General features: G+C 42.5%; 1 protein-coding gene across 10 annotated transcripts in view; it reads left to right on the top strand.

Moving 5' to 3' along the window:
- Window positions 1-16,338, top strand: part of LOC126336656 (dual 3',5'-cyclic-AMP and -GMP phosphodiesterase 11-like) — a 2,376,149-nt gene that overhangs the window by 2,127,598 nt on the left and 232,213 nt on the right. For 3 of the 10 annotated variants that reach the window (XM_050000581.1, XM_050000580.1, XM_050000586.1), the window contains exon 2: window positions 10,122-10,148. The exons of the other annotated variants lie outside the window; for them this stretch is intronic. In XM_050000581.1, coding sequence (XP_049856538.1) covers window positions 10,122-10,148 — 27 coding nt within the window. The remainder of the gene's footprint in view (window positions 1-10,121; window positions 10,149-16,338) is intronic. 10 annotated transcript variants of the gene reach the window in all.

Below are 16,338 nucleotides of genomic sequence, written 5' to 3'. Positions count from 1 at the left end.
TCTTTTGCCAACAATTTAAAGAGATCTCAAATATAAAGTAATCCACTAGAAGCTGAGTAAACGAAAATCCTTGGAATGCGTTTCAGTTCGCCATTGCAGACAGCGAATAGAACATGATCGTAGTTTTTTGTTTTAGAGAACGCAATCTATAACTTCGCTATACGCTCCAAGTAATTTTTATAGGTGATAATTAAAAGCTGTTGATTTTCGAGTACGGAGAGTGCCCGGTTACGAAGGCGTGCTGAAAAGTAATGCCACCGATTTTTTTTTTGTGGGATAACTCTTAAAGCTGGTTAAATAAAACAAACTTTATTAACATTCCTCATCTTTATTCTTCTTGTCTGCATATTTCATAGTCACCCTGGCTATGAACGCATTCCTTCCAACGCGAGATCAGTTTGTTGATACCGTCACTGTACAATGTCTGACTTTGTTGTCGGAATTACAACCTCACCTTTGCTTGTACCGCTTTATAACCATCAAAGTTAACCCTCGAACGTACTCTTTAAATTTTTACGAAACAGATGAAAATGGGATGGGGCCAAGTCGGAACTGTATGGAGGGTGATCGATGACAGTGAAACCCAAGCATCGGATTCTTGTGGACGTCGCAGCGTACGCATATGCTCTAGCATTGTCATGCTGAAGGAGCGAATGCTCCGTATGTGAGCGAACTCTCCGAATTCGTACTTTCAGTTTTCTGAGGGCCTTTCACGCACAGAAGGAACTACCTTACACACCTCCACGTTACAGGCTACAATTTGGAGCCCTCTAACGGCAAAGAGTTGCAACTTGTGACAGCGAAGCCGGAAGTTGACTAGGCAATACGCATGACATGTATTAACAACCGATATTGAGAGCGGAATAAAAAATACGGAGACAAATCATTTTTGCATGCCCTCGCCTAAAATTGATTGCGTTTGTATCAGTGGCTCTAGCTTTTGCTTACTTACGTTTGTCTCCAAAGTTTGCGCCTTCCTTGGCAACGGAAATTATGACATACACATAGGCATCAGTGCTAGAAAATGGTTATCAAAATAAAGGACGCATATTCATTTTCGAGCTCATAATCGGCGCGAGCTGGTAAATGCTGTTCATTCGTGCTTTTCATCTGTTGTCTCCTAACTGAGTACGAATTCACTATCACTGCGGTATCCGATATGTTACATAATCAGTTAATCGAAGGCCGTGGATGCAAAATTATGCGAGGGAAGTATGTTGGAAAGAGTCTAGATGAAGTTCCTGTTGCCAGCCGGAGTGGCCGAGCGGTTTTAGGCTCTAGAGTCTGGGACCGCGTGACCGCTATGGTCGCAGGTTCGAATCCTGCCTCGGGCATGAATGTGTGTGATGTCCTTAGGTTAGTTAGGTTTAAGTAGTTCTAAGTTCTAGGGGACTGATGACCTCAGAAATTAAGTCCCTTAGTGCTCAGAGCCATTTGAACAATTTTTTTTAAAGTTCCTGTTGCGTTTCGTCTACAGAGCACAACAGTGTGCAAGAAGATGTCCGTATACACAACTCATTGCGAAATATCAGTTCTGAAGATAAGTGAACGAAAACTCTATATCACTGGTCTAAATTGTCTGATTCTGAAGAGGAAGTCAGTACGATGTAAATTAAGACTCCACGGTCGTGCAACAGTGGCCAACGTTAATACAAGAGAATAATGTGGTTAAACAAGTCATTTTTCACCATCTAACAACTGTTCGACACTTTCAGACATGGAGATGAGTCAATCGTGGTATGGCTCCCGGTTTCATGGTACTCCGCAAGGTCGAACATAGTGAATCACCAACTTCGTCCTGTGCTGCAGATGTTCGCTAACAAGGACGGCTGCTCCAATCTCGTTGATGGGTTATCAGGCGAGGTTTGATAGACAGCACTAGACCTGAACATTATCAACGTCTGAAGGTGTAGGTGCAGAGAATTTTGCTGCAGGTTTCTTTTATCACTGATGGAAGCAAGTGCTGTGTCACGTATGGTACAAAATTACTATGTTAATCGAGTGTGTGCATCCATGCCCTTGACAGTCGTGGCAGCGTGACAGAAGAAAAGTGGACCAACGGCGTGTTAATTGTGTTCATTACACTGTTTCCATCGTATTGCTAACCTTACATTTTCACGGCAAATCTTAGTTGTTTTTCATAACAAGCTTATTAAGAGCAACGTGTCTTTGAATGTAAAGGTAACTTCGTTTCTCCAAATAAAACTACTGTGGGCAAGAAAGGAAATTAAAAGATGTAACTCTTTTGCAAGTCTGACAGGAAATTACGTAGTAGAATGAATTTAAAACTAGGAATATTCCATTGTTTTGTGACAGTATTAATCCCAGTTGTATGTCTTTGCAAGACATTTCTTTTTTTCAACCAAATGCAAAGCAACTATGCCACTATCGAGGCTGCAGTTTTTACAGCTGTCGAAGTGATGCAGGTTGATAGATTACACAAGAGATTTAATCTATTTACGCTTCACTTAATTCAAGTGGTCAATAACTTTAAAACATTACCAGAGTGGAATATAAACTACCCCATTAGGCACCATTCACCCTATTGCAAGCCAACAAAGCCAACGGGAAACTGAGTTTCAAACGCATTTTTCGTGTCGAAATGGAAACAGTAAATTTTTTCTCTTCGTAAAACTGCTTTTCTGAAACCGTAGAACGGTATAATTTTACGTGAAATAACAAAGTTAATGGCTGTTCTTCGTCTGCGAAAACAAATTGGGTGTTATTTGTGTGAATTTTTTGTTACTGTTCGTCCAGGGGGAAAATACTGGTTCAGTCTTTATGTCTCGAGACTTTATTTGCGAAGACGATAAATGCCTGACATTGAATTTCCGCCAGAGGAAAAAGCTAAAAAAGCTGCTCATTCGGCTGTGTTTGATGTTATTTTTGTCGAATTGTTTGACGGTGTGCGAATACTTATTGCACCCGATGGAAAATCACGCATAAAATTTATACGAATGAGGTACAGCGGTTGTTGGTAATGATTCGTATTACATGTTCATAGAGCGTTTCAGTTAAGTGGAGGAAAGTGGGCAGCTGCTCGTTACAGTATGGGGCCATTCATTGTCTATGAAAACTAAGTCCTACAGCAGTGGAAGCACACATCAGTGGCGAACTCTTCACTTCGTCTCGTTACAGGAAAATTTGATTTCAGTTCCTGAGAGTATTTCTGTTTTGTCGGTACAACTACAAGAAAATGCATGTTATTTCGCTTTATTGAAGTAAAGCATCATAGTGGTCTGTAATTACAACTGTTATAATTTGATTTGTTTGTAAGATCGGAAAACAGTTCGTTAATAGTTTCTTAGGGTAATTTCTGCTGGGTTGACATGAGGAAATGCTGTCTGCTAGCTCTTCTTATACTTATTCTAATTTTCGCTGCTTTACAGAGCTATGCATTTTTTACGTTTAACACAGCACACTTTTTCGTACGCCACTATTTATTGTTTATTTGTATACTTCTAAGTTCGTATTGTGTTTCGTAGTGGTGCCAACATTGGCGCTACTTTGTCTTTGACCTATAATTTGTTTTTTGCTTTTTGTGTGTAGTTTATTATATGTGTGTGATTCTATTTGAACTGTAGAGTACGAATAAGTGTGCTGTCTAAAACGTAAAAAAAGAATTCGTGGTTCTGCAAAGCAACGAAAACTTAAGACTACAAATATCAGCGTCTAATAAAGAAAGGAACCAAAGACGTTCTAGCAGACGGCGTTTCTTGTAACCGAGAAACAAAGCAGAAATTACCGTAAAAGCAAACTAATTGTTAACGAACTGTTTTTAGATCTTAAAAACAAAAAATATGAGTATCTTTAATTAGAGACCACCTATCATACTTTACTTCAGTAAAAGTGAAATGCGCTTGGAGAGAAAAACACGCATTTTCTTATTGTTGTAACGACAGAACAAAAATACCCTCACAAATTGTTAAGCAACTACGGACAACATGGCCACACAAATAAGAAATTGCTTCAACTTGTTTCTCCTCCCCATGAAGGTCAACGGCGCGATTGCATTTATTTACTCGTTCCGAAGTGGCAACTTAGGCTAACCCTTCGTGTAAGATGTCTGTTTCAAGGTTTTCACCCGCCTACGTCTTTTAGAACCAGGCCTGCAGCTCTGGTCGTGGTGTTGCACTGCAGATTGTGGTAAGAAAACGTGTCAGAGGAAGTCTGTTCCGCAGACCGACTGGTGTTGCATCACGCCGGTCGAAAGGAAAACAAGAAATACCGCAGCTTCCATGAGAAACCCTTTGTAGTTTCCAGACAACAAGTTAGCTCTGGCGCGCACGACCTCTTTTTCACTCTCTGTGATACGAAGCTGCGGATGAACATCTTTCCACCTGCCTTACATCGCCTCATCGCCAAATAAAAATGTATTATTCTCTTGAGTCATGAATGACATACACAGAACCTGAGGGAGTTCGCTTAAAAAAGGTTTTTACATTAATTTATCGAACTCGAGGCTGCGTAAAAGGCGCCATGTTCTGTCATGTTTTCTGTGACAAGTGCAGCCATTAATAAAATAATATTGCGTTAATTAAAAGACTGAAAACTGGAGTAAGTCGAATAAAGCACACAGAATGACGATGGTAATATTAAAAATGACAGCCGTACGCCATCAATTTATTGTGATTTATCGAGGTAGACACATTCGTTTATTTATTTGCTATTTTTATGGACTTTTCATTAACTTTAGAAACTGGCAAGGCGCAGCATATTCGTATAGCCAGCTTGTTATAAAACTGATCCATCAGAATTTTTAAAACCCTAGGTATTGGCCATTGGTTGCTAGCAGATCTGCCCAAAATTAATCACATATTAGCGCCATGGGTTAGTTAAAAAATTCACATTTTTTGTCAAGAGGTTTTAAAATAGATGTGGTAGTCACTTGTGTTTCAGTAAAAGAATTTCGTTTAACACTACCGCTGCGCGGTACGATCATTATTCAATACTCTCTCTCTCCCTCCCTCTCTCGTTGCCCAGGGTATTAAGCTGAAGATTGTTTTGAAGTATTACCCCATTGCTTTCGCTTGCGTCGGCCGTAGTGGCCGAGCGGTTTTAGGCGCTACAGTCTGGAACCGTGCAACCGCTACGGTGGCAGGTTCGAATCCTGCCTCGGGCATGGATGTGTGTGATGTCCTTAGGTTAGTCAGGTTTAAGTACTTCTAAGTTCTAGGGGACTGATGACCTCAGAAGTTAAGTCCCATAGTGCTCAGAGCCATTTGAACCTTTCGTTTGCGGGTTAGCTACAGCTCTACTCTACAAGCCACTGTGAAGTGTGTGGCAAGAGGATACTTCCAGTTATACCACCAATTAGGATTTCTGCCCGTTCCATTCCCGTATGGTGCTGTGGAAGAATGATTGCGTAAATGCATGTGTTGGGAGAAGTAGACTAACCTTGTCTTTATTGTTCCGACCGGAACGTTATGTAGGGAGCTGTAGTGTATTTATAGAATTCACACTTGATGCTGGTTCTTCAAGCATTCTAAGCCGGTCTTAGAAAAATAGTGGACGTTTGTTCTCAAGCGTCTGTCAGGTTAGGTATTGTCTGCATTTGCGTAATATTATCCATTGGGTCAAACAAGCTTGACACCTTTCGTTCTCCTATCTTACGTTCAGTATTCTCTGTTAGTCCCTATTTGGTATGGGTTCTATACTCTTGCGCGGTATTCTAGGGTCGGATGCACCAATGTTGTGTAAGCAGTCACATTTGTTGGTTCACATGGCTCTGAGCACTATGGGACTTAATATCTGAGGCCATCAGTGCCCTAGGCTTAGAACTACTTAACCTTAATTCACCTAAGGACATCACACAAATTCATGCCCGAGGCAGGATTCGAACCTCCGGACTGAAGCGCCTAGAACTGCCCGGCCACAGCGGCCGCCTCACATTTGTTGACACATTGCACTTCCATAATATTCACCACTGGACCTGATGTCTTCCTTTAGACGGAATGAGCATAACGTGATGATTCCATTTCAGATCTCGCACATTGTTACACCCGGGTTGCCTTATTCTAATTGTCACCCTTTGATATTTTTTAGTGCTAGCTCAGCATTTATGTTTTCGGAATCCGTACTGGCTGGCGTGAAAGAGTTCAATCTTATCTTATTGTGTCTGAGTACAGAACGTATTCTAATATTTCATGTATGTAGTTTATAGGATCACTTATGTTGCTCTTCTTGTCGATGGTTATTCGCTGTGCTTCCTTTCAATTATTCGGCACAGTGTTCTGTCAGAGCAATCAATCTATTAAGGTTAAAAGAGTGCTAACTCATTCACAGTTTCTGTATGTAATCGAGAGGGTACCATCGGGCTCTGAAGCCTTGTTCTACATTTGATTTCAGCAGTTATTCAGTACCGCAACACTAATATTTGTGTCGCACGTTGTTGAAATGTTGAGAGAATTTAATTGAGAAGGTACTCCCGTATCTCCCTTTGTAAAAGAACGTTTGTAAACCGAGTTAAGCGTTTCTACTTCTGCGGCACTATTTTCAGTTTCAGGCCTGCCTTTCGTGAGTACCTGCACGCTGCCGTTTGTGCCATTGGTAGCTTTACATAGTACCAGATGTTGTTAGCGTTTTGTGACAGGAATTTCGATGAGATGCTCTTAAGGTATTTATTGATCGCCAAACGCGTATCATTTTACATCTCTGTATGCATGTGTTGTTTTACACTTTTGTGTGGAATATTCGCTGTTTGTGTATAAGCTTATTTACAGAACCACCATGAACTCTTCTACATGGATCGTATCTATCTAGAGCTTAATGCTCTATTTTTCAAAACTTGACCCACTGTTCCAGTAAATACTCATGACCACAGCAAAACGTTTCTAACTCTCACAACTGTAGTTATGTAATTATTGTTGGATGCTTAAAGTATTAACGTCAGTAATAGTATTTAATGGAAATATAGGAACTAGCGAGCTCATATGTTCTCTGAAGTTTTTGGTTGCATCTGGTAGTCAACATGATGGTCAGTAACATGATACAATTAAAAATTTATGTCCATCCTTAATAATGAGACTTCAGCTTCTTTTTATGTCTTGCAAGATATCCTTTACATTTCAGCACAAATACTACGTCCCATATCATCATCGATTTCTCTTATACGCTCAGATAACCATCTGTCACACTTTTCAAATTCTTCTGCTTGGGTTTATATTTTTGAATGGTAGCAGCTGCGTCCTTTTGTCTTGTCTTTTGCAATCATCGCTAGTAAGTCTTTCTTGCATCTTCACCATTTAATCGAAGTTACGCCAGATTCCCACAGAAAGTAATGTTCTCAGTTCTAAAAGGTTGTACTGTTTAGTATGTATATACACAACATGAATAAAATACTATACAAAGACGTTGAAATCTTTAGTTTTGTATAAGTCTGATAAACAGCCGAGCATTTCAGAAAAAAGATTTTGTGATAATCATATGAAGATAAATGCCAAGCAAGTCAAGACCAATTTAAAATCTCCAATCTGTTGTTTAAAACAAATATACTCCACTTCCCCATTTCCTTTTCTGCTAAAAATTATATTTTTTAAGCATAAATATTTTCCGCGCCTTTAAACTTCAACGTATTAGTTTATAGATGGCCAGCATAGTTAAAGTAGTAACATTGCAATAACGTGAAAGAACGTAAAGGGATGCACCTCTAACTACTTAGTACTCTGATAATAAACTATGACGTACAGAATACGGATGTGTTGCCTGACGTATGATCACCTTCGAGCAGAATCGTGGAAACCAGAAAAAGTTTGTCTCTTTCAACCAAGAATGTGTTGTTATACCATCGGCCCAATACTGAGAGTATTGTTTTGTGAGTTTTAATTCGTTGTTATTTACGAAATATATTGAGTAGAATTTCTTCAGTATTAGCATTACTGCAGTTTTCCTACTTTTAGACGCGTAAAACTAGGTGTCCGCCTACGTAGCTGAGTGGTCAGAGCGGCTGGCTGCTTTGCGGAAGACGCGGGTTCGATTGCTGGTACTGCCATGGATCTATGCTCGGGGAGGGGGGGGGGGGGAGGGGGGGGAGGAGGAGAAGGAAGACACGGTGGCCGATGCACAGTGGCCAGTTTTCGTCCAGAACACTGGACGATTTCATTCGTTTGTTCAGAAGGAGAGGCCAACAGTGTTTGCCATCTTTTTGCCTGTCGGCGATGGCAGAATCGAGGCGCATGCCCTGCGATCTTTCTCAAATGATTTTACAGAAACTATTCGGTAAAAAATTTCATTTTTGCGTTACTTACAGTTTTGAATATCAGGTTCATGACGGCGTGCACATCATTTCGTTAATTGTCACAGTTATTGCGATATTTACATGGACGTAAGCCACTGCGCGAAATTCTAAAAAAATTGCGATGAAAACCTGGAGTCGCTATGATTTTGCATTTGTGCACGTTACATAATATTTTGTTGCATATTAAATTTAGCTAACATATTGTAGTTTTCTTTAGACTTGGGTGGAGAGCTCTGTCACCAATTTCGAGAATACTGATCTGATGTAGCACACAAATTTACAATCCATCGATAAAGCTACAACATTCCTCATACTTTATAAATCGTTTGAAATATCGAAATGAGATTTTGGCAAATGATAACACAAAGAGGAGAGTATTTTCCTGCATGGTAATTATGCAGAACTGCGTTATCTACCGTATTTCTCCTCTAACGACAGACTTTTTCGGTGAAAGAACGTAATTTTTAGGGGCTATGGATAGATGGAGAAACGAGAAATGCTATGGGTTTTGGAATAACATAAGTGAGGACTTTACACGGCTATTTTGTACCGACGACGTGCTTTTTTGTAATATACTGACTTTACTTTTCCTCGTTTCCTCACTTAATAAACATAATAAAGCACTGTTTCAGAATTCTCTCGCAGCTACGTCACCACAACGTGTTAATGAGATGACACTGTGTAAACTGCGCTGTGTTCTGGCAAAGGAAGGAAATTTTAACATGGCAACAAGAGAAATCCGTAAGTTTTACTCAAAATTCGCCACTCATGACGCTTCTGGGAGTTACAAATGGTTAACAAGCCAGACGAAAATAAATCGCTGCATTTTCAGCTGAATTCTTTTTGAATGGTCAGCATGTAAGTGTGGGAGTAAGGGGTTCCACTTAATATTTACAGAAAATGTGAGCGTAGACATTAGTTTAGAACGGCACTTTCCCTACAGCAGGTGCCCTTTACCCCCATCACTACCGCTCTTCCCATGCGTATTCTGCCGACTGGAGGTCTACCGGTCACGCTATTCTGCGTGGTCTGTTTGGTGGTGTACTCAGTCTAGTGAGTCCAGCGAGGGGCTACTAGATGGATGAGTAGCAGTCCCAAGGTCAAAATACCCGACGACGACTGGGAGAGCTGTCTGCTGATCAGATGCCCCCATTCCACAGCCGATATCGCCATTGGCAGAGGATGACACGGCGGTCGGTCGACCAGATGGATGTGTCTAGGGCCATAACACAGAACTTTACTTTCAACTTAAAGCTTCCAAGAACGTACAAATATGTTCACTTCTTTCTTACTTCTGCAATATTAGTTCATTTAGCATTTTAAGAAAAAAGGACTGTATTAAAAATAGCCAGAACTAGTAAAGCCTGAACAAACATCACCGAATATTCAAAAAAAGCATTTATATCGAATTTCTACAAAAGCATAATGCATTCACGTTCGTCAGGCAACAGGAAATGAAGACATAGGTAGAAAACGAAACAAGCTCTGCATTTGGATGTTGGCTGGTGCAGTGTACTTTCAACAGCATCTAGAGTTTCGCCTTCGTTTTGAGAAACTTTTTTGAATGGTGCCCACAGACTACCACTACTTTGTATACTGATATTGCAAAATTGTTGTTTTGCCCGCATCTCGTGGTCGTGCGGTAGCGTTCTTGCTTCCCACGCCCGGGTTCCCGGGTTCGATTCCCGGCGGGGTCAGGGATTTTCTCTGCCTCGTGATGGCTGGGTGTTGTGTGTTGTCCTTAGGTTAGTTAGGTTTAAGTAGTTCTAAGTTCTAGGGGACTGATGACCATAGATGTTAAGTCCCATAGTGCTCAGAGCCAAAATTGTTGTTATCACCATAGTGTCAAGCTACTTTGAGCTGATTTATTTTTTGTTGTTTGCAGGTGAGTGTCTTCTCCAGTCGTTACACTGTAAGTAGAATTTTCCTTTTATTTTGTTTTATTTATATTAATTTGTTAATTCTTTTACTTCCAAGTGCAATTTATATAATAGACTGTAAGTTATCGCCGTAAGGATTTTGATTTAACAAAATGTGTCTGAGAAATTCTTTAAAAATAAATAGACTTCGTTACCTCAAGATACAACTGGAGGTCACAAAAGTTAGCCGTAGTGTACACAGAACTGATTTTGTGATTGTCTGCTGAGAAAAAGTAGACAGACACATGAGTGTTAATGAGTCGATTAATTTCTAGAATATACAACGTGATCCCGGATTCAACCTATAAAATTGATCAATCGTATTTTCTCAGTATTTTGCCTTAAGGGACCCGTGATATGCAGTGGCTGTTACTAAGTAATAATATAATTACGATTTTTTTCGTCTTCTTCCTTCAGGTAATTTTGTTTTTGTGACAGTACCTGTAATTAGCGACCACCAAAACGTACAATACATAATACAGAGTAATGTAGCAACTTTCAGACTTATGCAAAGGGTACGGCGAAGTGGTAGTGTCGATGCGGGAACTATTATACATAGCGTCTTTGTGCTGTTATTCCATTAAAATTAGAGAACCCATACACGAGGTGCATATCAGATAAGCCATCAGGATACCTATCCACATTGTTAATCTGCAATTAACACTGTCAGAAAAAAAGGCCCGAGACGGTAGAGTAGTACGGACGCAAGTTGCAGGGTGAAGAGTAGAGTAGGCATTACCATTGTTAACAGCAAGAACCATTTATAAATAGGACACCTGTGTTTCTAAACAGAAACACAGCGCATACCGTCGACATTTACACTGTAGTTCAAATATTTTCAGTGCATGGCACAGTAATAGAAAAAAGGTCAAAAGGAATCATACGAAAAGGAAATACGTTGTAATGAAACATCGAGACAACGTGTCCGTAGCCGAGCGGTCTAAGGCGCTGCAGTCACGGGCTGTGCGGCTGGTCCCGGCGGAGGTTAGAGTCCTCCCTCGGGCATGGGTGTGTGTGTCTGTCCTTAGGATAATTTAGGTTAAGTAGTGTGTAAGCTTAGGGACTGATGACCTTAGCAGTTAAGCCCCATACGATTTCACACACATTTCAACAACGTGTCCCTTATACCAAAATACCCTGAAAATATCCCTGAACAGTCCTTGAAATTTTGTCACTGGAGCTCAGGTTCATCCTGTATAATCATCAGACCAGGAAAATATATATTTTTTGGACACAGGATGTAAGCTCTTTTCCAGAGTTTAAACTATTTTGATTTACTTGTTACACATGTTTTGTTGTTATTATGTATGGGTCTTGTCGGGACCGAGCTAGGTGGCACAGTGGTTATCACAATAGATTCTCATTCCAGAGGATAAAGGTTCAAACTCACATCAGGCCAACCTGATTAAGGTTTCCCGTGATTTCCCTAAATCGCTTCAGGCAGGCGCCGTGATGGCTCCTTTGAAAGGGAACGGCCATCTTTCTTTCCAATCCTTCCCTAATCCGATGGGACCGATGTCCTCACTGTTTGTACCCCCTCCTTCCAAATGAAACCAACCAACCAACTCGTCGGGACTGATTATTGTCTCATTGACCCTGTTTTGCTGAAGTACACTACTGGAGAGAAGATCAGTGCATGAGAATGAATTTGCGGTTAACAGAAGGGTGTTGGTAACACGATTAAAAGCCGAGCATTACATAACCGTTATTAGTTCGCATGAAATGAGCCGAGGACTGTAAGTTAACAGTGCAATTTTTTAAATACCGTAAGAGAATACGGCGTATTATATGCGTCCTGTAGTGATTACCTCATCATGACGTAGCTAATTACTTGCCATTCTCATTCAGCAGTCGCTGCTGTGGGTGGTCCTAAGCAATCAGTTTGTGAGTCTGGTTGACTCAGCTTTCATCGTATATTCCGTGCGCGCGTAGATCGCCCACACACGGTGCCGTATAGTCTGGGGACAGCGCGTCTCTTCACATCCTTCATTACGTCATTATTGCTTGAACGTGTGTGTGCGTGCGCGTGAGACTGAGGGAGAGGGGGGAGAGAGAGAGAGAGAGAGAGAGAGAGAGAGAGAGAGAGAGAGAGAGGGGGGGGGGGGTAAGGGAGGGAGGGAGAGGGAGAGTCGTGAACGATGCCTCATGCCACTGAATGTTTTGTCGGTCCCACTGCAACGGAAACAGTTGAGTATTAGTTCTGCAGCCAGTACATATGCCGCTGCAGAGAGTGTCGCTTCTAGCAGTTTTTACAACGACAAGGTACCTCGCTTGTTCGCAGACACCCTCGCACCGCGGTGGTCAGCTCGTACAATAGAAGCCACTCGCCCCCTCTCCTAAATCTTCTTTTATCGAGGGCCACAAATTCTGCGGAGCGCCCGCCCTGAATGCCGGTTGGCTGAATTCACTGAAAATTAATTTTCGTTCGAAAGTTGGTCATCGTGTGGGAAGACCAATTTGTTCATTGCCATTCCCCGTTCTGCGGTAGGAGTGATATTTTGTCGTCCTGCGCTGTTGCTCCAGTGTACTAATTTCCTGTTGCGGCTTCGTAGGACTTAGTCGACTACCTCAGAAGTTCCCTGTGTTATGCAGGCTTCCAGAACTACGACGTGGAATACTATTAGATCGAAATAAATGGTTGGAATTCCTTTAAACGTCGCGTTAAGAAGTATGCTTTCTTTATTGGTGGTGACTAGTTTCGGACATTGTCCATTTTCAAACCGTCCCTCTTCGTGTGTAATTAAAATACAGACAAATGTACATGCTTGGAAATAGCGACAGCAGACAACCTAGAATGGCCTTATATGTGGAACTACATGGATTGCCATTCTAGAGTGTCTGCTATACCTATTTCCAAGCGTGTGTATTAAACGGTATTTTAATTATTTGCGAAGACGGGTGGTTTGAAAATGGACAAAAGTCTGGAACTAGACACCACCAATAAATAACGGTTACTTCTTTATGCGACTTTTGACGGAATTCCAATCATTTATGTCAATAAAGGAAAAGTTGCTGAACTGTTTAACTGCATCGTACTGGAGGTTCCCAAAAAATTACTAGGGTGAGCAAACGATAGTTTATTGTAGCTGCTTTACTGTCACATAATACTACTTACGTATGTCACAGTAGGCTAACTGGGACCTCTCTATCGAACAGGCACGTAAAATTCCACTTCATAGAAATTCGTTTGTAACAAGAAGCAAATCGTCCTTTTCTGTTGCTGCTGGAGGAGGAGGAGGAGGATATTGGTGTAGTGTGTAAGCTTAGGGACTGATGACCTTAGCAGTTAAGCCCCATACGATTTCACGTCCCGTCGACAACGAGGTCATTAGAGACGGAGCACAAGCTCGGATTAGGAAAGGGTGGGGAAGGAAGTCGGCCGTGCCCTTTCAAAGGAACCATCCCGGCATTTGCCTGGAGTGATCTAGGGAAATCACGGAAAACCTAAATCAGGATGGCCGGACGCGGGATTGAACCGTCGTTCTCCCGAATGCGAGTCCAGTGCGCTAATCACTGCGCCACCTCGCTTGGTCTGTTGCTGCTGGGACTAGCATAATATACAGGGTGTCCACAAAGTCCCTGTACAACTTCAAAATTTTATTACAACGGTACTTTTTAAATATTGTAACAACACTTCTTTTATTGTAGTCAGTATTTGTAAAAGTTTTTTTTAATAGTGTTTAATAGACCTCTGTATGGACGCCTTTAGTTGCACGAAGCACATCAAGACGGTACTCTATTTCTTGCCATGTTCGCTTAGCGTTGCTTCTTCAGTGGTGGCGATGGCATTACGAATCCTTTGCTTCAAGTCAGCAATGTCCCGTATCTGTGTTTGATACACGATATCTTTTACATAACCACATAAAAAAGTCCAAAGGAGTGATATCTGGCGAACACGGTGGCAAAGGAATTGGCCATCCCTCCTAATCCATCTGCCTGGGAGGGTTTCTTTGGGGACCCGACGAACATGCAGTCCCCAATGTGGTGGTGCACCATCTTGCTGGAAAACGATAGTTCGTTGTAAGTCAGTGAATTATGGTGCTACATATTCGGTCAGAAGGTCGACGTAAACATCTGCATTAATTGTTTACTCGTGGAAGAAAAGTTCTTGTGGAGGACTTCATGCACAGTTGAATGTGGTAGTTGCAACTGTCTGGCAGCAGTCCGGGTTGACTTAGTAGGAGAATGAGTGAAGACGTTTAAAACGCGATGGATGTTTTCCTCCTCCCTTTATCCAACATTGTCCCTGTTCCTGCCTCCATAATTTTTTTGTGCCATGCACGGATTGAAGGGCGCGATCTTGGATCTCTTCCATACTTCGTTCTGAAGTTTCGTTGAGTCTGAACATCCGATTTTGCCTCAATAAACCCGGACACACACACTCTGCCTCCTCTTGAGGAGTTGCCATTTTTTAGAGGTTCAGTTACTTCCATCAACTGAGTGTCTGAAACACAAAATTTTAGTATATATAAAAACTTTAGTAACCAGTGATTACAATAAAAGAAATTTTGTAGAAATATTTCAACAACGGCCGTTGTAATAAAATTTTGAAGTTGTAAAGGGACTTTGTGGATACCCTTGAAGAGTAGGATATCTTTTGAAGTGATTACTGCGAAACATTAAAAGAATAAAATTGCGTATATCTACCAAGTCAGTACAGAACGTCTGCCGGACAACTTTTAGGCACACAAGCAACCAAATACTCGTACACTGCTGCCTATAAAGATGGTTTTGGACTTTTTGATACATCGCAGCATATTTTTATTTAATGTGACATTCGGTGGCGTTACTTGATATGGCGAAAGGAATCGCAAAATGTATTTCATTATTTGAAGCAATTTCTGCTTTCATCACAGCAGCAGTTTCCTCCGTAGTGGCGTGCCGAGCTCCTTCTCGTCACATACACTCCTGGAAATTGAAATAAGAACACCGTGAATTCATTGTCCCAGGAAGGGGAAACCTTATTGACACATTCCTGGGATCAGATACATCACATGATCACACTGACAGAACCACAGGCACATAGACACAGGCAACAGGGCATGCACAATGTCGGCACTAGTACAGTGTATATCCACCTTTCGCAGCAATGCAGGCTGCTATTCTCCCATGGGGACGATCGTAGAGATGCTGGATGTAGTCCTGTGGAACGGCTTGCCATACCATTTCCACCTGGCGCCTCAGTTGGACCAGCGTTCGTGCTGGACGTGCAGACCGCGTGAGACGACGCTTCATCCAGTGCGAAACATGCTCAATGGGGGGCAGATCCGGAGATCTTGCTGGCCAGGGTAGTTGACTTACACCTTCTAGAGCACGTTGGGTGGCACGGGATACATGCGGACGTGCATTGTCCTGTTGGAACAGCAAGTTCCCTTGCCGGTCTAGGAATGGTAGAACGATGGGTTCGATGACGGTTTGGATGTACCATGCACTATTCAGTGTCCCCTCGACGATCACCAGAGGTGTACGGCCAGTGTAGGAGATCGCTCCCCACACCATGATGCCGGGTGTTGGCCCTGTGTGCCTCGGTCGTATGCAGTCCTGATTGTGGCGCTCACCTGCACGGCGCCAAACACGCATACGACCATCATTGGCACCAAGGCAGAAGCGACTCTCATCGCTGAAGACGACACGTCTCCATTCGTCCCTCCATTCACGCCTGTCGCGACACCACTGGAGGCGGGCTCCACGATGTTGGGGCGTGAGCGGAAGACGGCCTAACGGTGTGCGGGACCGTAGCCCAGCTTCATGGAGACGGTTGCGAATGGTCCTCGCCGATACCCCAGGAGCAACAGTGTCCCTAATTTTCTGGGAAGTGGCGGTGCGGTCCCCTACGACACTGCGTAGAATCCTACGGTCTTGGCGTGCATCCCTGCATCTCTGCGGTCCGGTCCCAGGTCGACGGGCACGTGTACCTTCCGCCGACCACTGGCGACAACATCGATGTACTGTGGAGACCTCACGCCCCATGTGTTGAGCAATTCGGCGGTACGTCCACCCGGCCTCCCGCATGCCCACTATACGCCCTCGCTCAAAGTCCGTCAACTGCACATACGGTTCACGTCCACGCTGTCGCGGCATGCTACCAGTTTTAAAAGACTGCGATGGAGCTCCGTATGCCACGGCAAACTGGCTGACACTGACGGCGGCGGTGCAAAAATGCTGCGCAGCTAGCGCCATTCG

This window comes from Schistocerca gregaria, chromosome 2, assembly GCF_023897955.1.
Source record: "Schistocerca gregaria isolate iqSchGreg1 chromosome 2, iqSchGreg1.2, whole genome shotgun sequence".
NCBI lineage: Eukaryota > Metazoa > Arthropoda > Insecta > Orthoptera > Acrididae > Schistocerca > Schistocerca gregaria.
The sequence above is the reverse complement of the archived record's forward strand: the minus strand, read 5'-3'. Positions and strand labels throughout refer to the sequence as shown.